General features: G+C 39.6%; 1 protein-coding gene across 1 annotated transcript in view; it reads right to left on the reverse strand.

Moving 5' to 3' along the window:
- TNFRSF11B (TNF receptor superfamily member 11b) overlaps positions 1 to 21585 on the reverse strand; it is a 28735-nt gene that overhangs the window by 4357 nt on the left and 2793 nt on the right. The window contains exons 2-3 of the mRNA XM_029923317.1: positions 4893 to 5262; positions 834 to 1025 (exon numbers count right to left, since the gene is read on the reverse strand). Of these exons, the coding sequence (XP_029779177.1) occupies positions 834 to 1025; positions 4893 to 5262 (562 nt within the window). The remainder of the gene's footprint in view (positions 1 to 833; positions 1026 to 4892; positions 5263 to 21585) is intronic.

The raw sequence follows: 21585 nt of genomic DNA on the forward strand, positions 1-21585 counted from the left end.
TTAAAGTTAGAAATCACTCCTCTTGTTATCCCACCCCTCATTCCACTGTTTGAAGAAGAAAGCAGAAAGGCTGAATGACCTGTCTAAGATTCTGATTACATGGTGAAGAAATGTTGGAACTGGGTTGGAATCTTAACTGTCTCAGGCCGATTCCTGTTTCTTATTCTTCTGTGTCATATAAAAAGATGCTGAGGGAGAGTCAAGCTGGTTAAATGCTACAAGGTGTGATGTATCCTCAATAGAAGGTACAAGATTAGTCTAGTGGTCAGAATGAAAAGGTGAGGGCACCATCCTAATGAGCGTCCTCACTAACATGGGATGCATTCACATAATGAAATCGGAGCTAGTGACCCTTCCTGAATACAGAGTTTAGGAACTTAGAACTGTGCTATAGAGGCAGTAATACCATAGACGATAAAGCCAGTATTGCATTTTCTGATTTGTTACCAATTTATGTCATAGTGCTTCTTAGTTGCCAATTTTTATTCTTAAAAGTGGCAAAAATACATAACTTACCAAAAAACCTCTACAATTTGAACTGCTAGTTTGGCCTTAGGCATAATCTTTACATCATCCCTTTCCCCATGGGTAAGATTTGACTCAAGTGTCAAAGGCAGAAAGTCAAGTTTGGGAATGTGATCATGACATGGGGAGATCTCTGGAGAGATTTTGACTTGGAGTAAAAGCATCGACACATAGAGAAGAGAGAACAGTTTTCGCTGGTTAACATTCAAGAATGGGAAAACAGAAATTTCACTCAGAAGGTAGCCAAGAGGGTCTTGTATTTAATTTGGAGGTGCTACAAAAAGGCTGACATTTTGAAATATAATTACCTATTCCACATTTTTGAGGCGATTCACTATTTCCAGAACACACATTGTCATGAGTTGCATTTCCTTTCTGAGTGAGAAGGAGACCAAATGCACTGCAATTTGTGTGTTTTCTACAAGGTGCTTTAGATGACGTCTCATTCGAGAAGAACCCATCTGGACATCTCTTGCAAACTGTATTTCGCTCCGGGGTTCCTACGGAAAATACCAAGCAATTTAGCACCTTTTCCCCAAACACTTTCACAGCAGACATCCTCTAAGTAAAGACAGCCTAGGAAAGAGTTTTCACGTGGTTTTTACTGCTACTCTTATGTTGCTCAGAACTGTAGGCATTTTGATTTTTCCCTTCATTAGACAGAAAGAACAAAACTTCCGCAGTTGGTAGCCCCTCAGGCATTCTCTCATCCCTGTCATCTGAACGCAAATGTTTCTGCTGTTACCTACAAAACACGAAATGAGAGGAAAGAATACGCGTGTTCATCTGTCCCGCCTGTGCGGGAAGCACCGGTAAGGTTCTTGTTGTCAACCATAATTCTTCACCCATTTCTTCTGGGGAATCATGAAGATAACTGTGTACCTGCTGTAATGTCATTCTTTGAGATCAGTACCCACTGAATGCAGTGTCATTAAATTCCAGTCGGTGCCTACTGAAGTTCTGTCTTTCCCGAATCCTAATTGTGAAGCAACTTATAAGTATGCTAACCTTGAGAAGTAAAAATTTACAACATTATAATAAACTTTTGAAGGTGGCAATAAAGCTGGTCACGGACTCCAAAGCGTAAGACTGCAGTTAAGCTACACAGTAAATGGGAGATGATATACTGTTTGCTTAAACTACCGAGCTTTAAAAGAGCACAGTCGTTAAAATTTCAGGGAAGGGTGATTGCAAGGGCATTTTATTTCATGGTGGAAAAATACTTGATAAGTATGGAGAACTCACCGGTTAGGAAAATGTGGGCCAGTCAACAACTAAAGATAAATACCTTCAAACTCTTGACTCTATTATTCGTGGCTAGATTATACATTACAGTATATTTGCATATGAAAATACCTCCATCTAGTGTAAGCTAGTTGAACAGATTCAGACTTCAATATTCAAATGTAGATTTTCCAGGCCAATTCTGGCTCTGGGAGATAACACATACAAAAAGGACACCATGAAAGCTACAGAAAGTTAATAAACTTCATTTATTAAAAATGTAAACTTCCCACATCATGGTATCAAAACCAGAATAGAGAAAGAAAGAGAAAGAGAAATAGAGAAAGGAAGGGAGGGAGGAAGAGAGAGAGAGAAGAGAAAGAGGAGAAAAGGGAGAAAGAAAAAGAAAGAAAGAGAGAGAGAGAGAGAAAGAAAAACAGAAAGAAAGAAGAGAGAAGGAAGGGAGAGAAAGGAAGTTAGGAAGAAAGGAAGAAAGAAAGAGAGGAAGGAAGAAAGGTAGGAAAGAAGGAAGGAAGGAAGGAAGGAAGGAAGGAAGGAAGGCAGGCAGGAAGGAAGGAAAGAGCAAAATGATTTGGCTCTAGTTTTAGCTCCTAACAGGATTGATGATGATGAATTGACCAGTAAAAATGACAAAAGCCTAGCAGGAAAAAAAAAAAAAAGAGGAAGGGTTAAACTACAAGCCCAAAACTTTCACAAGCCAATTCCAGCATTGCAGTGGTGGTGTGTTAGGACAAAGCTTACACAGAGGTCTAATTTTTTGTTTCAAGTCCTTTCTTACTACACCTCTCCCCTTAAGTGGGACCCAGCTCCACACCAGTTCCTACAGTATCATAAGCAGAAGTATTTGGGTGAGAATTCCATAGTATTCTTTCATTGCTAACTACTGAGGATCAGTGGACTTGGCCACCTGGATCCAAGTCTCCCTCTGCCAACTGCCACATGTTCTGGAAAGCCAACTGCACGAAGAAGAATCTTGTCATTCTTCAGATACATATTGAGGGCTTGGGTCTTGCATTGCATCCCAATGAGAAAGGCAAAGATACAAGACATTCTTTCAGGTAATGTTGCCTGTAAAGTTCTTTAACAAACAGAATCCAAGAACAGTGGAAGTAAATGTTTCTTAATACATTTGGAGGCTTTATGTAATGACCTTCCTGAGCAGGACTTCCCTCTTCTATCATTGGTTGAACTTTATGGAAGAAAAAAGATGTATCCATCTGAGTTAATGATGTTGCCTTCTTAATATCAGTGGAAATATAAAAGGTATAATCTGACAGGTGAAATGTGAGCTACCAGAATGGGGAGAGGAGCCTGCTTTCCGGTTGAGGATGCCACCATGCCAGCCATAAGGAATGACACAGGAAGGAGATGATCTGACTTCAAAACAACAGCACGGATTGGCTAATACTTTTCTGAATAACACTACGTAGTCCTTCCTTCTCTTTGGGCTGGAAACCTCTTATTTTCCATGAGGAACTTCTCCGTGATTTTTTAGGGAGGGAGCAGTAAATAAACCCCATGGTGGTGCCACAAAATAAAATGTGTCTCTTCATCTAAGGCTTCTGGCTGTATGCTTACTTCATCCCCACAAACACATTTTCATGCTTATGTGAGAAAATTTCTTCATATTGCCATTATTTTCCAAACTTTTCTAGTTTCCAAGCTGCAGAGTCCCTGATTAATTAATTTTCCTGCATATGCAACTTACTGAATTGAATTAAATGGATTTGTTATTGTTGGGTGAATTTTACCCCCTATAGTTTGGCTTAGCTTTTGAATCTGAAAGCATCATCCAATAAAGGCTAGGAAGTGTCACCTATTTCTCCCTCAAATAATCACGCTGGAGACATTTTAAGGGACACTTATTCAATGTGCACCTCCTGTAATTCTTTGTATGCAACTCAAAACAGGAAACGAAATAGATTTCAATTTTTGCACATTTTCTTTGTATGTCTTTAAACCTAAAGTATTTACCATCCAACAATTTAGGCTGTGTGTATCAAACTTCTGAAAATTAAAATAATTACAAATAATTAACATCCTCTAATCCAGTGGTCCTCAACCTTGGGTGATTCTGGCACCCAGGGGACAACTGGCAATGTCTGGAGACATTTTTGGTCATCACAGCTGGGGGAAGAGTGCTATTGGCCTCTAGTGGGTAGAGACCAGGAATATGGCTAAATACTCTACGATCCACAGGACAGCTGCCCACCAAAAGAATTATCCAGTCCCAATGTCAGTAGTGCTGGGGGAGAGACACACTGCCTCAAACTGAGTAACCAGAATCTATACTGATTACTACTTCCTCCAGAAAAGTAAGTGAATATTCTTACTTTTCCCAAGTCACGCGAGAATACCCACTACATTGGAAGCTTCGTGAATGTGATAGGGGAAAATGTGGGTTGCAGCTTTAAAAAATTCAATGCACAGAGGCCTTAACCTACGCTGTTCAAAATGCCAAAAGAGAAAGTACTTTGTTTGTCGACAACTACTTACTCTTGGCGTGACAATCTGTTTTGTCTAAGATGAAGAATAAGCTCATTTTGGAGATGCTGCTGGTCTCTTTCTTCACAGACACTCGACTCCCATGCCCAGGGAAGAACTAGCTTCATTTTTAATGATGAAATGCATTTCCCCTAACCATTCTCATTTTTTACATAATTAATTATAACTGCTCATTGTTAGCACTCCAGAGCCTCATTAATATCAGTCTAATTACTCTCTTGGCATCAATTATCATTTCTGATGTTTGTCAAAAAGCACAGCAGTTTAAAGCTGTCTGTGCTGAAGGGAAACATGGGGGCATACAGATCAGCTAGAAACGGTGCCACTCGCTGTGTGTCCCCTTTAAAAAAGAGCAATCCATCACGCATCTCATTAGAGAGCAATTTGCTACATTTGAGATTTGTCACGAAATTGCCCCGTAGTGGCAAAATATTCCTCTGAGAAATGGTCCTTTGGAAGCAATCCAGACACAGAGTAGGTACCTAGCAGGTTCTATTACCTTTGCAATTTGCTATCCTATAATATCATTGGGCCCAAAGCATTCCCTTAAACTTTCGCTACTACCTGACTTTGTATGATCTCATTAATTTTGCCTTGTGCTGAAGTTCAATGCGTACCAGCGTGGAGCACCCCAAAGCCGGGGGGACAGCTTCTGTGCTTCAGGCAGAACTCAACCTCCAGGTAGCGTCCCTCCTCGCACTCGCACACGCGGTTGTGGGTGCGGTTGCACTCCTGCTTGATGTACTGCAGCTCCTTGCATACCGGGATGCAGTAGAGACACTCGTCGCTGGTGTGCCACTTGTCTGTGTAGTAGTGGTTGGGACAAGGGGCACACACGGTCTTCCGCCTGGCCGAACAGTGCTGTTTTAGGAAGGTGCCTGGAGGACATTTGTCACACATCAGCTGACGCGAGGTTTCTGGATCATAGTGAAGGTACTTTGGAGGAAAGGTTTCCTGGGTGGTCCATTTAATGGAGATGTCCAGGAACTAGGAGAGAGGGAAAAGGCGGCATGTTAGCGCGGAGACAGGTGGCTCTTCGGTACAAAGGCATCTTTAGACCCAAAAAGTTCTTTAGTACCTGAAGCCTCATTATCTTCCTGTCTATGGGGCTGCAACACAGAAAGTAAGCTCAGAAGCCATAATTTTTGCCTCCACTAGCTTAATCTCAAAGACCAAGATGGGGCTGGCAACACACATTATATAGTAAGGAAAGCCAGGCTCATAGGAGACAGGATGCTATATCTCCCTGGGCTTTGGGATTATGTCTCGGTTAGTGAGTTGGATGAATTAGTGGTTCTCAGAAGAGCTGTGCCAGAATCTCCTAGACTCCCTGATAAAAATGCAGACTCTTGGGATTCACACCCCTACTACCCATTTAGTTTCCACAGGTGCGAAGCTGGGATTGGGGGGGAGCTTAAAATTATTCCTGCAGTGACTCCAATGTGTGGAGTCCATCCTCAATAACTATTCTTTCATTTATTCACTTCACAAATAGTTACTGAGCCCTTAATATGTGCCAAGCTCTGTGCTGGGCAATCAGAATCCAGCAATAAGTAAAATAGTCAGGAATCCCTGCTCTTGGGGGTGGGTAAGAAACTAAATAACAAATTGCGGATAAATTATGTATTAGAAGGTAAGTGTTGTAAAAAGAAAACCCGAGCAAGGTAAAGAGATCAGAAACATGGAGGGGAAAGTGGGGTGACTAATGACATTTAAATGGGGAGGTCACAGTAGCTCTATTTAGGACTAGATGCGATCTCTCTTTCAGTTTTCCCATTCCAAGACTTGATTCCGAATGTATAGTGAATTAAAGAGTCGGTGATGTGTGAAGATTGCATGATTACATCAACAGTCATCCTGATCATTCATTCATTCATTCATTCATTCATTCAATCATGCAGTAGCCAGGCTCTGAATGCCTACCAGGAATATATCAGGAATATGCTGTTCAGTAAGATATAACTCTTGTCCTTATGGAGCCTACAATTCACTTGAAGGATTCCTAGAATTTTAAGACAGATATTTCCTCCAGAACATCATATGGCCTAGTCTTGACTCTCCTGGGTAAATAATGTCTAGAAAATTAAATAACCACTTCTCTTCAGGTTGACTAGGAAAAACCTCAGGGAATAGATAGGGTTTTGGAAGCTTCCATACATAATGTCAGGAAGAGGTCTAGTGCAGGACAGAGAAAATTTTGTGGGGGAGAGTGCTGCTTGGGAAGGCAGCTCCAACAGGGTGTTCTGCCTTTTATTCTAGATCTGAAAATGTCTTCAAGGGAACATTGAAGTAGTTCTTCACACTAATTACAGAAAGTACACGCTCAGAAGAAACAGTGCTTTCTGTGTGTAGGGGGTGGTTTATTTGGTTTTTATTGTTTGTTTATGGTACAGGGATCAACATTGACTATTTTCAGGCTTTGGGGAGGTGGCAGACCAAACACAATAATTTTTTCCAACTCCTCTTCTTTGCAGAACACAGGAAATCTCATATAAGCCCCTCGACTCAGGAAAAGCATGCCAAGCTAGGGAAACAGCACTCCCTTTTGAATTAGGAGGGACAAAGGTGAAGAATGGCCTCTTTCATAAGCATTTGGGCATTTTAATCTACTTAGCATCATTCACTTCTTACTGGAACATGACAAGTCAGGGCTGAATGGACCTAATATGAGCTGATAAACAGAAGAAAAGAACAAAATATCTCACCTTGGGCCATGGACCTTTGAACCAAGAGTAATTTTCAGAATTCTGTGATGTAAATGATTCCTAACCAACAAAAAGTAAAATATAGGGCAAAATCAAAGCTGCTCCAAGGTCTTCTCAAGATACCCTCATGACCTGAGGGTTTCTGGGGAAACTATGTTCTTGAATTTCTCTGGGAGCTTTCTGTTAGCTTAAATGAAGTACATTGACATTAGAAGAAAGAAGAAATGAACCAGAAGTAGGAAATTCTGGCTTGCTCTGAATCTTTCAGAAATATGGAATCCATTTCTTCATTCAACACACATTTGTTGAGCACCTGCTGTGTACCAGGCATTGTGGAAGGAACTCAGCATACAGTGGTGCACAAAACAAAGATGGTCCTTGCCTTTTAGGAGTTTACAGTCTAGGGAGGGGGCAGATGGCAAAGAAGTGAAGACATAAATAATCACAAATAATGACCAATGTTTTGAAAGAAACAAGGCAAGAAGAAAAAGCTTTGTGGCTACCTGGTCATTTGAATGTATTATGCTACCTCTTTCAAAGCCCCATGTGTGGATTTGGCTTAAATATTTCTAAAGTCTTCAATGTAAGGGAATGAAGTTTTCCTGATGCAACTTGCAGACACATGGAAGCAAGGAGAAAGCTTTTTTCTCTGGCTGTTCATGTTTGATTTCCTGAAAGACCATCCTCCAGCCTGACTCCCCAACATTTCCCCCTTTCTCATTTCAACATGGTTGAGTTGCACCCATTTACTCATCAGCTTACTCCTTCTCCCTTACCAAGAAGTGATGAGGATAGGATGGGAAACCCCCCCTAGACGGTGCTTGTGTTCCTCACTAGAAGGAGCCACACAAATAGAAGATCTGACCAAGAAGGCTGATGCAATTTATATTTTTCTAGGCAATTGGACTTGACACTGTTGGTTTCCTGAAACCATGCTTTGGAAATTAGATGCCATTTCTTCAAACTACAGGGAAGCTGAGGTAGAAAGAATCCACAGAGAAATAAATAAATAAATAAGGTTGACTTAAGGATTAGAGGACAATTATATTAGTGAAGGTAATTTCTCCAAGGCTACCACATGGGATTATCATATACATTTTTAAAAATCAGAAAGCCTTGAGGAACTACAAAATAACTTGTTTTTAGCAACTTCTATTGGGCCTCTGTGTTGTATTTGAAAATTTTCCACTTTGGTAAAAAGACAGAATTGTGTGGCCAAAACTGGACGGTTAAGCCTCAATCTCTGGTTAGCCCCAATTCCTGCACAGAATTTCTGGAACTAGTTACTGGACAGAGGATGGGCAAGATCAATAGGGCTCTTCATCTCAGTCCTGTCTCTTACTTTCTTCAGCATTTCCTGGAAAATCAGTGAAAACCATGCCATAGGAGAACACATCATCTTAACACTGGCCCCATCTCCTTTGTCAGCTGGTGGTATTTAAAAAGAGGAGTTCAAAAATAAATTTCCGTGTAAAATGCACAACCACTGGTGAACATCTGCAAAAGCTAGGAAAGGTGCATAGGTGTGTCTGCAGAAGCACAAAGTGCTTCCTGTGGGAGGGTTTTATGTTTTTCTGCTTTTGGTGTTTTATGATTGAGTTTTAAAGGAAAGTTGAATGGGATTTTTCTTCATTTTTTCTTTCTGCCTCCCATTCTCTATCCATCCATCCTTTGGCGTAGAGAACCTGTGCTTGAAGGGAATCTGAGAGTCCTCAAATCTAGTGCTTCCCACCCCCACCCCACCCCTGCCCTGATCTTCCTGAAGCCAGTGGCGGACAGCAATTAAAGAACTTTCTATTTCAACCCAAACATTTTTCCTCATTGATCAAATGTTAGTAGAGGATGGTGGTGAGTCGGTTGATTAGTTGTTCTCTAAAGTCTTTTCTAGCTCTACCATTGTAAGAGTCTGTGGTTTGACAGCATTTAATTAACTAATGGACTTGGAAACAAATGTCTTGCTTTAACTCCCTTCATACTTCTTGCACCACTGTTTATTTGTGAAACCACTTTTTACAGGAGAACCTTTTTTTTCCAGTCCCCACTTCTTACATTCACACATACCTTCTTCTCCCTCTGTAGGATCAACTGATGCCCCACTACCCTGAATTCTCAGTTATCCCTTCTCCTCTAACACGCCATCCTTCATCTGCTTTTACCATGGAGTTGGTACTTCACAAGAGTCAGTTGCATGTTTGTTGCTGCATCTGTTTGTGCCGGCTGTACATATGTGTCTGTATCTGCTATAGTCGTAATTATCCTTAGGTCATTCAATTAGATGTTATGTAAATCAACAAACATGGGTGTGAAAAAGTTGTTTTTCTATGAAAAAGATTTGGGAGTAACTTGAGAAAGATGAACCACAAAGAAGCAAAAACAAAAATCTACTATAGAATTTGGAGTAGCTGAGACAACTGTAATAACAAAAAGGGGGAAATGTCTAGAGTAATCAATTTGTTTTGTAAATGTCTTTGTAAGTACCAAAATTGAAATGGATGGGCAATACATCATAGATCAGGGTTCTGTAGGAAAGACAACTTAGGATGTCAGTTAGCAAACAGGTTCCAGGAAATGCCTTGGCCAAATCTCACAATACAGGTGAATAAATGTTTTAGCTTATGATATATGTGTATAATTTTTATTATTATAAGTTTTAATTGATTTATCCATTAATCATCTAATCTTAGTCCCAAATATACAAAATTTCTAATTAGAATTCCCAATATTTAGAAAGTAGAGTGGTATGGTAATGGTATGTGCAGGTAACAAAAAATGGACACTATGAAGATGGAATTCTGTTTTGTCTATTCCAGTCTAACATGTATGCATTAAATCTCTGGTCTGTGATAGGCAGTAGAATAAAAAATAATCTTTAGGATATTTTTGTTGGTATCTACATTAGGATGTTTTATTATTATTATTTTTTAATAGTTTATTGTCAAATTGATTTCCATATAACACCCAGTGCTTCTCCCCACAAGTGCCCCCCATGGTGACCATCATCCCCTCCCTCCTCCTCCCCCTTCAGTCCATGGTTCTTTTTCAGTATTCAGTAGTCTCCCTTGATCTGTGTCCCTCACTCTCCCCCGCTCTCTTTCCCCCTTCCTCTCCCCATGGTCCCCTGCCAGGTTTCTCCTGTTAGACCTATGAATGCAAACATATGGTATCTATCTTTCTCTGTCTGACTTATTTTACTTACCCTCAAGGTCCGTCCACTTTGCTACAAATGGCCATATTTCATTCTTCCTCATTGCCATATAGTACTCCACTGTGTATATATATATATATATATATATATATACCACATCTTCTTGATCCATTCATCAGTTGATGGACATTTAGGCTCTTTCCATGATTTGGCTATTGTAGAAAGTGCCACTATGAACATTGGGGTACGTGTACTCCTATGCATCAGCACTTCTGTATCCCCTGGGTAAATCCCTAGCAGTGCTATTGTTATTATTAAATTTCTACCAGCTACAAAAATGAGTCTTAGAATGAGTAAATAACTGTCCTATGTCACACTAACTAATGGAAGCACAATTCAAACTCAGAGCATGTTCCATAGAATACTGGGTTTTCTTTTTTAAATCCTTTAACATTTACCAAATGCTCTTGCTTATACTATAGCCTTCATGCATAGTCTAAAATTAAGACCTGATGTGCTAATTTTTCATTTAGACTCAAGAGCATAGAGTTAGGAGAGCATGAAAAATCAAGGAAGTCTTCCAGAAGTCCAGATGAACTGACACTAACTTTTTTTTCTTTGTACTGATACTAGCTCTTACTCATCCAAAGTTACCAAGACAGGTATTTCTCAGATGGTGATTTGACTAGAGCACTCTACTGGTGTATGCTTCATCCTAAAGAACAGAAGAAGAATATATTTCCTTCAGCAAATTCATTTTTCCATTATGCAATACAGCCAATTCCATATTACTGGGCTTGCTCTCTGGTATACAGAACCATGAGTGACCTAGTCGGTTTCCATTTATGGAAAATTCATTAAAAGGAGCCCACACAGAGCTTGAAATAACTACTTGGTTTGGGCGCTCCTTTTGTGATCTCTTGTCCTGATCTTTGCCACAGAGAAGTATTTGAGGACAATCCAGAGTTAGCTAAACCTCTGGTCAGTTTGGAAAGCATGCCATTTTATAGTCCATCTTAGCCATGAAGGGACACATTCATTCATTTCTGAAAGATCTCTTGTAGTATAAACTATAAAGCTTATTTTTAGAAAATTATTCTCCTTTGAAGTTTAGTGTATTTGATTTTCTATAGTCTTATAGTGTAGTAGCCCAATCCCTTTTTCCTCCATTCCTTAAGTAATTCATTTATATATTCATTTAGCAAACACAAAACAATTACTATGCTCTGGAAATACTGCCAAATGATGGAGTTGAATAAGTTAATGTTTCTGTTTCATAGGAACATTCAACTAAAGCCCAGCCTTTTGTAAAATACTCATATATCAGTGCAAAAAAAATAGAAACAGAAGAGAGGAGAAAGGGAATCAAGAAAAGACTCAGCAGAGAAACAGATCAGAAATTATGAGGGGCTGAAGTTAGACACTGACGATAGAGGAGAGGAAAGGATAGATATGATATGTTGGCTGACCGCATAGGGCTATGTCCTAGAGAAAGCAATTGAAGAACATGCCCATGAATTTGAACTATTAGGTATGTAGTATTGCTGTTAATTACTGACAGCAATAGGAAAAGACAGTTATGGAGAAAGAAAATGAATTTAGTTTGGACCATCTTCCATCTATGAGACTCAGGTGAGTCTCCTAGATAGTTGGATATATGTATTGGGAACTTAGAACAGAATGGCAGCTAAAGACATAGGTTTCAATGTTAAGAGCATATATATGGCTCTAGAAGCAGAGAGATCAGATGGCGTTACTCATGGATATTACATATAAGTATAAAAGAACAAAAAGTTAACCCTGGAACTGATAAACATATGCAAGATGGGATGAAAACAGAAGATAAAAAAGGTAGAGATATCACAGTGTTTCAAGAAGAATGCTAAATGAATAATTAGTAAGTTCTAAAAAGTATACAACTTGGCCATTAGATCAATGTTAATGTAAAAAAAAGAGTGCTTTCAGCTTGGTATTTCCACTGAGAATATAAATACCAGGGATCCACGCTCAGCTCAACCACCAGATTTAGTAACCTTGAGCTACAATCTTACTTCGAAGATGAGGATAATCCTTATTTTAACTACCCCTGTGCAACTGTTGTATTTCAGATGAATAAAAGGAGGGACCCAAATACATTTGCTAAAGAATAAGCTTCCAGACATGTAGCAGGCATTATTACATATACTAATTATATAGGAGATGGGAAATGGGAGACATATTGAACCAGACTTCTTTCTGAAGACATGTTGAAGTTTTTTTTATTCAGTAAAAAGTAACACACTTAAGATGTGCCGTAAGTTGATTCTCTACCTTACTCTTAATTGTCTCTAGAAAAAGTGTCTCTGACTTTTTTTTTAAATTAGTTTCAGTATCTTCCCATCTGATATCATTTTCTTGGTCTGTATCAATTGTTCCAAGGCAGTTTCATGGGTTTGCTTAGAGGGACCAGATAGCCTTAGTCTCCATACTGCTTATAAGCTTAACATGGTGTCTTACACATAACAGGTATTCAAGATATCTAATTTAATTTTATTCAATTTAATAAATACATTGAATGCTTACTATGTGTAATTAGGACTACTGGTGATGATATATGCATGCAGACAAATATCCAATATGTAAAGGGTAAGTTTGCAAGAACAAGTAAAAAATCTTCTCATTTGTAAAATGATGCTGATGACAGAATTTGCCTAAAGGAAAACAATTTTTCATTTTTATTTTTAATTTTAGAAAGCAAAAGAGTGCATGCAATCGGGGGGGGGAGGGGCAGAGGGAAAGAGAGAATCTTAAGCAGGCTCCATGCTCAGCACACAGCCTGACGTGGGGCTTGATCCCACAATCCTTGGATCACCACCTGATCTACAATCAAGAGTTGGATGCTCAACTGAATGAGCCACCTTGGTGCCCTTGAAGGAAAAAAAAATGTAAAGCACCTTTCATCTTGCATGGCATTTTGCGGGTACTGTTCGATTTGCATTTAGCTTCCATTTTAAAGGCAATTGTAGAAAAAAAGCAGGTAGTTCATAACAGAGGTTTATCTGTGGCCTCCAGGTCCACACCTAAGGGTCTTCCACTGCATAATAATTTTCACAATAGCCAGTTGTTTGGCTGAGGATTATGTCTCTAAGAAGTAAGAGCAAATGAATTAAATCTGTTCATCTTTACAGAACTAATTTGCTGCCAACAGCGAATGCCAGGCGATTGGGAAAGGAAACAGAAGCAATTATGATTTATTAGATGAATCGCTGAGCCAGATTCTACACTATTTTCTTTCCCTTGGGGCTGAAGAACCGTCTCAGGTAAACTTCGACTTTAAATGTGATTTTGCGTTCCCTTCAGAACTTTCCTTTAGCTGTCTGAAGCCTTTAAAGTTAATTAGCAGTACCTCGTTTATGTTTGGAATCAACCAGAATTGTCAGGACAAATTTGCTTATGATGCTTTTGGTGCTTCAGAGGAATTTTACAGACAATTGAGTTTGACGGATTAAAAAATAAAAAGGAAAAAACATCCCTGAGGAAAAAAGAGAACTAGTAATACAGGCATACGTAAAACTTTCCAAGAAAGATATGTAGAAACCCCACGTATTCTGGCCCCCAGATCTTAACCCTTCTTCTCTTGGGCTTCTGTTAATCACCAGATTTGAGATTGAACATTAAGTCTGAGAACTTCCGCTCAACAGCAGGGCCGACTGCAATTTTCTCTATAATTATGTCCATCCAGGCCTACTTGATAAGCATTAATTCCAAGTATCCCAGCCATGGTCCCTGGCATTTGGGGTTCAGAATTGGCAATACGTTTAATATGCTGATATTTTTTAACATAAACTCTTAAATTACACTTTATTTCTACAGTGCTTGTCTTTGAAGATAATACATTACTGACATGATCTTATTAACCTCTTTTGGTTGTTAATGATAGGGATCGAGGTCCAGTCAGGATATGGTTAAGGGCAGCTGGTGAGAAAAAGAAACGAACAGCCTTGGTGGTAGTAACATGGGACAGAAATCACAAATCAAAATGGAACAAAATAGGATGTGAGTGTAATATGGAGCCAATTACTGTGTGCCTACAGCATGTGAAATTCTAGAAGCCCGGGATATGGAAATAATAATCGCGTAGTACATTATATTGTTATATACTGGGCTCTGTACTGAGCCCTTGGTTTGTGTGCTATTATCATGCATCTCCTCCACTAACATCTGAGGAGTTAGCATCATCCCCATTTTATAGATGAAGAAACAGAGTTTCAGAGAAGTTTAGTGACTTGTCAAAGGTCACAGAGCCCGCACACATTTGAGCTGGGATTCAATCCAATCCTTTCTGAATCTAAGCCTTTTAACAAGTGACTCTTCCTTCTAGGAACTTGCAGTCTGATGAAGGAGATAGGCATATAAATAATCAACTACAATACAATATAAAGTCAGATAAAATCTATCTTTTATCTATCCATCCTATCTATCTGTCCATCTTGTATATCTATCCATCCAGATATATCTATCTATGCTGTTGAATAATTTCTTCTCCCTCTCTTGTCCTGAAATGCAGCAATTCACACAGGCTCTCTGGAGGATGGTTCTGTGACACTGAGCAGTTCTTTATATGACGCATCAGCTGCTTGGTAATGCACCCCCTTGAATTTGCTCTCCTTCCTTTTCTGCCTTACTCTTCTTTCACTCACTCTTCTTTCCCTAAGACTGCACTTTCTAGTAAGGTACTAAAACGTAAGTGTTTGTCTCATGCTGTGTTTGCTAAAGCATCTGGGCTTAGAACTCATGTCCAGTAAGGAGACCAGGGCATTTAATCTCAAAAGAAAAAAAAAAAAAAGCATGGTGACCCCCTGGAGCTGAAGGAGGAGCTGAAAAAGGATGAAAAGTACATCAGAATCATGTTGTCCAAAGATTTGACCCTCCTGAGCCTGGCTTTGAAGGCACCCACAGAAACTTGGCTCTGACTTAATGGATATTCTACCCCCCCCTCACCCCCGGACTCGGCTACTAGATATAAATTCCTATAGAGAAGAAAAAAAAAAACTCAGCTAGATAACCTTAAGGAAAATTATTTAACCTCTCTGAACCTCAATTTCTTCATCTATAGATAGATACTAATCTCCACATCATAGCATATTCATGAAAATTAAGTGAAACATTGTGTGCGCCTTCCATATACTAAACGTGTTCTAAGAATCGTTAGTGTCTTTCTATTTTATGATTTCCTTCTTTGACTCAGCTTAAATGGGTGGAAGTGATCCTGATGAAAGATGACGGGGAATCTCTATGAAGGAAGGATCAGTTGGAAGCGATGAAGAGGAACACACATGATCCCCGTTCACTTACTCTCACATAACAGGGTGTCTGATTTAGAGTCTCTTGTTAAGTATCGGTTCACCTTTCCCTTCTGCAGCCCAGCTAAGTTTTTATGCAATTTTAGTTCCCTAAATTTTGAATCTGTTGCATCGGAATGAAGAACAGGTCCTTTCTTATAAAAAACTTTTAATATTTTTGATGAAGAAGGAATTTAAACATTTAAATCATAAGTTTAAGCATTTGTGATTTTGAATACTCCATAAAATTCCTGCCTGTCAATATCAGAGATAGACTGGTGTTTGGCTAATGTGTCAGTTAGGACTGGCTGGGATTTATGTGTACTAATAAACAACTTCAAATTTTCAGTGGCTCAAAAACAATGAAAGTTTGGGGTGCCTGGGTGGCTGAGTAAGTTGAGCGCCTAACTTTGGCTCAGGTCATGATCTCATGGTTCATGAGTCTGAGCCCCGCATTGGGCTCTGTATTGACAGCTCAGAGCCTATAGCCTGCTTCAGTTTCTGTGTCTCCCTCTCTCTCTGCCCCTCCCTTGCTTGCTCTCTTTCTTAAAAATAAATTAAAAATTTATTTTTAAATTTAAAAAAAACCCAGAAGTTTATTTCTCATTCATGCTATATTCCTAGGGAGTCCACTGAAGCCGATTGGCCTTGTCCTTTGTCCAGGACCTGGGATGATAAAGCAACTAATGTCTAGAACATGGCTGGTTGGCTGTGGAGGAGAGAAAGAGAAAAAAAAAGCCCAGGAAAGGGGTCATATGTCCACAGTTAAGTATTCTAATTGGAAGTGGCATATCCTTTTAATTCATAAGTCACTGGGCAGAACTATTCATGTCCTCTCCCAACCCCCCACCTTCTCCAGAAGGCTGGAAAGCATAGTCTTTAACATGTTTCTGGAAAGGAGGACCAAGAACAATTTACAAATAACACTAACAGCTACAGCATTGCTCAATAAACATCACTCATACTTTCTCATGGACACAATCTAGTTAATTCTCTCTTCTTTTTACTGAATACTAAAAGAAGGGACAGAAAACAGAAAATGTGAGAGCAGGGATTTCTATCAGCCTGGTGGGGTACCGAAGGGTAGTATTTAGCCCATTATGCTTATTCTGCCCGAAGGTTTGACATTTATTCCAAAAAGCCATGTGCAGTTGACAAGTACCTCCTTGTGAAGACAATTGCGAAGAAAATTCTGCCCAGTGAGTCTAAGGAGATTGCTAGCAACCAAAATTATAACTCTTTAGTAAGTCCTGAGGGAATGTCTCAGACCTGGCTTCTAACTAAATGGAACGTGAAAAATACACAGACTTAAGGACTTGGATGCATACTAGCTAAAGACAAGAAGGACTTGTTTCCAAGTGAGAAAATGCTTTATGCTTTAAAAGAATAACCTGTGATCCTAAAACAAGTAGGTCTTACTACCTAAAAGTACGTTACATTTCAGAAGCTGCTTCCTCTGGGGTCTCATTGGCTTCAACAGCATTTCTTTTACACAAAACCAGTTGGGTGGAAAAAACTGACAATAGTAACAAAATAGATCTAAAAAAACATTCCTTACAGAAAATTTAATAGATCAATAACTCCTTTTGACTTTGTGTGTTTGGTGTGTTAAGTAGTGTATCACCAATTTGTAACTGCTATTTTTTAATGACAAAAGCTTAAAGTGAGAGCAGACTTCCCACATATCACCGGGTCCAATATCCCTATTTTATGTTATTTATTTATGTATATTATTATGATTTTTTTATCCAAGTATAATTAGCATGCAGTGTTGTATTAGTTTCAGGCATACAATATAAAAGATTCAACAATTTTTAGCGATGGGTAAAGTTAAGACTCGCAGCTCTGGAATCACAAACCGGACCTCAAATGAAGGCACAACTGAGAAATTAGAGCCCTTGCCTCCTGTCTGCCACTGCGGTGATCTTATTGTCACTATGTCCGAATGAATTTCTTAAATTACTTTTTCGTTGTTGTTGTTGGCGGTGTTAGTGCCACTGGTGTTGGGGGAAACATTTTTAAAGAATAGGTTCCTGATATCCGTATCTTCAAAGAATAAAAAAATCACTTTCTTCGACAAGAAAGTAGCATTACGCGGGGAAGGGAATTGAAGTTTCTGAATCAAAGACCAGAAAAGAAAATTGAATTGACTAAAGGCAGTCAGAGAGTTTAGATGAATTAATGTCTTGTTTTAAATCTAAATTCATCTTGACACCCATTTTCCTATTTTATAGCTGATTATTTAAGAAGTTCTTACAGAAAATGCTTCTAAGGTACCAACTAAATGGAAGTAAAAATCCTTAGGCTATTCTTTTTATTTCTATAGAAGATGCTTCAAGGAAAGTAAACAATGTTTTCACAGTATCCAAACATAATTTTAGAGAGGGCAAATTTTTAAAAAATTAAAATAAGAAAGTAATAAGTCAAGGCCATTAGGAACACATTACTTTTTAAGGAGGACTTTAGGAGAGATCTTTCACTTCCGCCTGCATTCTCTACCTCTTATGGGCTGGCTGATTCAGGTGCTTCTCAGAAATTGGGCACCTGGGAAGTCATGTCACCTTGTAGCTGGAAGAAGCCGTTTTAGTGTGTCACAGACTGTTCTGGCCTTGGGAACGTTAATTTAAAGAGGTCAGGTAAATGCAAGAGGGAGTGGGTACAACATGGCTTCGTACCTAATGTGTTGTCACACTATTCTTATCCCTCACAACTGTCTAAAAGAATTCTTTTTTTAGAGTTTCTATGCTAGTCACCCCAAAATATTCTGTGGTAGTGAGTTCCAAAAACTAATTACATGTCACATAAAAATACTGTTCTTGTATCTATTTCAAGTTGGCCATACCTCAGTCTTTCTTCTTGCACATAGAGTTTACAGATGTTGCTAGGATTTCCGATTCACTAGTTCCTGCTCTTGTGGGTTGCTCAGTTTTATTTTCATTTTTGTTTACTTTTCTAAACATGGCTGCTATTACTGTTCATATTTGCATTTTGTTTACTGGACTATCAGTATCGGAAATGCACGCTGAGGCTCTTCCCCCTTTCCTCTCTTGCCGTGTGAAATCACCCTTCCCTCCTGTATCAGGCACCCACTGTATGCTGATGACCAGATTTTCTCCCATCCAAGTACTAACCAGGCCCGACCCTGCTTAGCTTCCGAGATCAGACGAGATCGGGCGCGTTCAGGGTGGTATGGCCGTAGACTACTGATGACCAGATTTTCTACCTTCAGGCCCGGCTTCTCCTGTGCTCTGAAATTTTGAATCCAAATGTCTACTCTCCATGGGTGCATTTTACAGACATGTAAAATTGATCAACCGAAAAACGAATACTTGATATCCGGACCAACTATATAGGTAGGTCAGAATGTGGGTTCAACTGAGTTTAGGTAGCACCTCCAGGTGTCACTCCATGAATCTAGTTCATTTCTGTTGCTTACTAAGAATAGGTCTTCGGGGCACCTGGGTGGCTCAGTCGGTTAAATATCTGCCTTTGGCTCAGGTCATGATCTTGTGGTTCGTAAGGTCCAGCCTCACATCAGGCTCTCTGCTGTCACTGCAGAGTCCATTTTACTTGGGATCCTCTGTCTCCTCTCTCTGCCCCTCACTCTCTTTCTGCCTTTCCCCCCGCTCTCTCTTTCTTTCTCTCTCAGAAATTAATAAACATTAAAAAAAAGAATGTGTCTTCATTAGGATATTGAATAAAATTTCATAGTAGAAATGTACAAAAGAATATCTGCAATATTGGTCAAGTGGATAGAATGTCATATTTATATTTTGAAAGAGCTCAAAGCCAACATCACAATGTTAAATCCCTGGCAGTAAGCTAAATTCTGGTGGAACATTCATGGAAACTGTTGGTGGATGATATAACACCCTACCAAATCTCACTAGAGCTCCTTTGATTCCACAAACACACATTTAGTGTCATGCACTGTGGAGACCTAGGGGCTACAAACATGAAGAAAATGGAAATCTGTGTTTGTTTCCCATAAAGTGGTGATGTTATCCCCTTTAAGTTCTGGAGACATTTATGGCGGGTTTCTTTGTCACAATGACTAGAGACTGCTCTGGACAATTAGGAATAATCTCATGTCTCACACACTTTAAAATGCCCTATTGGCAACTGATATAAGTGATCTAGGGGCACCTGGGTGGCTCAGCTGGTTATGTGTCCCACTCCTGGTTTTGGCTCAGATCATGATCTTATGGTTTGTGAGTTCAAGCCCCACATATGGCTCTGTGTTGATGGTGCAGAGCCTGCTTGGGATTCTCCCCCCCCACCCCCTCTCTGCCCTTTCTCTGCTTGTACTCACTTGCTCTCTCTGCTTCTCTCTCTCTCACTCTAAAATAAACTTAAAAATTTAAGTGATCTAAACAAAAAACCTATGTATCATTATCGTGGCCTAGATTCTGATGCCACTTTATATATACACAAATGGTGTTTGCATGATTTTTATATATACTAAATTTTATAGGATTTAACAACATAAAATTGGATTGAAGGTAGTACTTTGCTTTGTTTAAAATTTTAGCAAGGTTTGTTCACCATTTCAGAAAAGCACAGCACCAAAGCCAATATTGATCATTGTTTTGAACCCCAGTGGGTCACGTGGGCTTCAGCCTTGGCTCCCAGCGGTCTGGGGATGGCAATTTCACACAAAGATGCTAACATATCACCTCTTCATTATGTTCTTACAGTGAAGGTTAGTTTATTATTAGCTACTTTCCTTTTATTTTTCCTTTATAGTTCTGCCAGTATATTGACTTTAAAAATTATGTGTGTAGGTAAAATATATGCACTCTAAATTTCATTTCAGGAGAGCAAGAGAGTTGTTACAAAGGATTTATTTTCAAAGTGCATGGAAGAAGTGACATGGTTGAGAATTACTGCCCTACAGGGCAGAACATACAAATACACGGATAATTTTGGCCTTTTTCCTTCATCATAGCAACAGAAGGAGCAGCCAGGCATCATTAGTCAAGGCCTTGAGTGATGCAAACATAAATTTTCATAAAATTACTCTTTCTCTGCAATCTATTTCCCAGTCCCCTTTTTACAGCTGCTAAGGAGAAATTTAGGCTAAAGAAAATGCTATTGGTTAATGAGATGCTGAGGGAAATCACGCTTCTCACAAGAATCTTTCAGAATAGGGACCATGTAGGCAGGGGGGCTGAGGGTTGCTTAGGGCAAAAACCCAGCAGGCAAGTTCGAGGACAGGAGAGCAAGAGTAGTTGAGTGTGTGTTTGGTGCCCCTTTGATAGACACTGTCATGGCGCTCCTTCTAGAACTAAGTGGATAAAACATCTGGTACAGAAAGCTTTCTTCCCCAACCATTGGAATCTGACAACCATGGTTTAAGCCTTAGAAGTAAAATTAAAGATTTACTTTAATAAATTAGGGAATTGTATTGAAGGTTGCTAGGTGACAAAGGTCAGGAAGGTTGCTAGGGGCAGAGATCAGAATTGTTTTGGACTGAATAAATGTCTGATTCTCCTAGAAACTCCAGAGTGATCATTATCTTAAAATAAGTAGATAAGCCAACAAATACGGGCTAGACGGATACACACCCTCAGTCACTGGGTGAGGGAAAGGAAACCAAGATAAACAACAAAACAAACCAGACAAGGCATCATCCTAACGTACAGGCAGGCCAGGCGGTAGTCCTGAGAAACAGTCATGTACTGTCCCCCACATCCATCATCCATACTCCATCCCAAGTCTTGTTACCATGACAATAAGGAGCTGAGCTTTGAGAAGGCCAGTGGATGGTACGGGCCCTACAGGATGGGAAGCTTCAGCCAGCAGTTAAAATCCAGGCTTAGCCCAGGAGTTTCCCAGAGTATCAGGAGGCCCTTGAGCAGCTATGAATGGCCTGGTGATATGGCTACCTCACTGTGTCATGCAGGCCCTTGTTTGTCACATCAGTGATCATCCCAGAGCGCCTCGGAGGGGTCTCTGGCATTGGCCTTCATGGCCATGCCCCCACATTGCTTGCCTTCCAGCATATCCTCTGCTATCCCAAAAAGAAATCTATAATACCAGTTTGCTCCATGAGCCTCCTTTCTCCCACTTCTTTGGTTCAGGACACCTACGTTTGATCTGCAACAATGAATATATTCTACTCCTCCTTCAAGGTTAA

This window comes from Suricata suricatta, chromosome 15, assembly GCF_006229205.1.
Source record: "Suricata suricatta isolate VVHF042 chromosome 15, meerkat_22Aug2017_6uvM2_HiC, whole genome shotgun sequence".
In the NCBI taxonomy this organism is placed as follows: Eukaryota; Metazoa; Chordata; class Mammalia; order Carnivora; family Herpestidae; genus Suricata; species Suricata suricatta.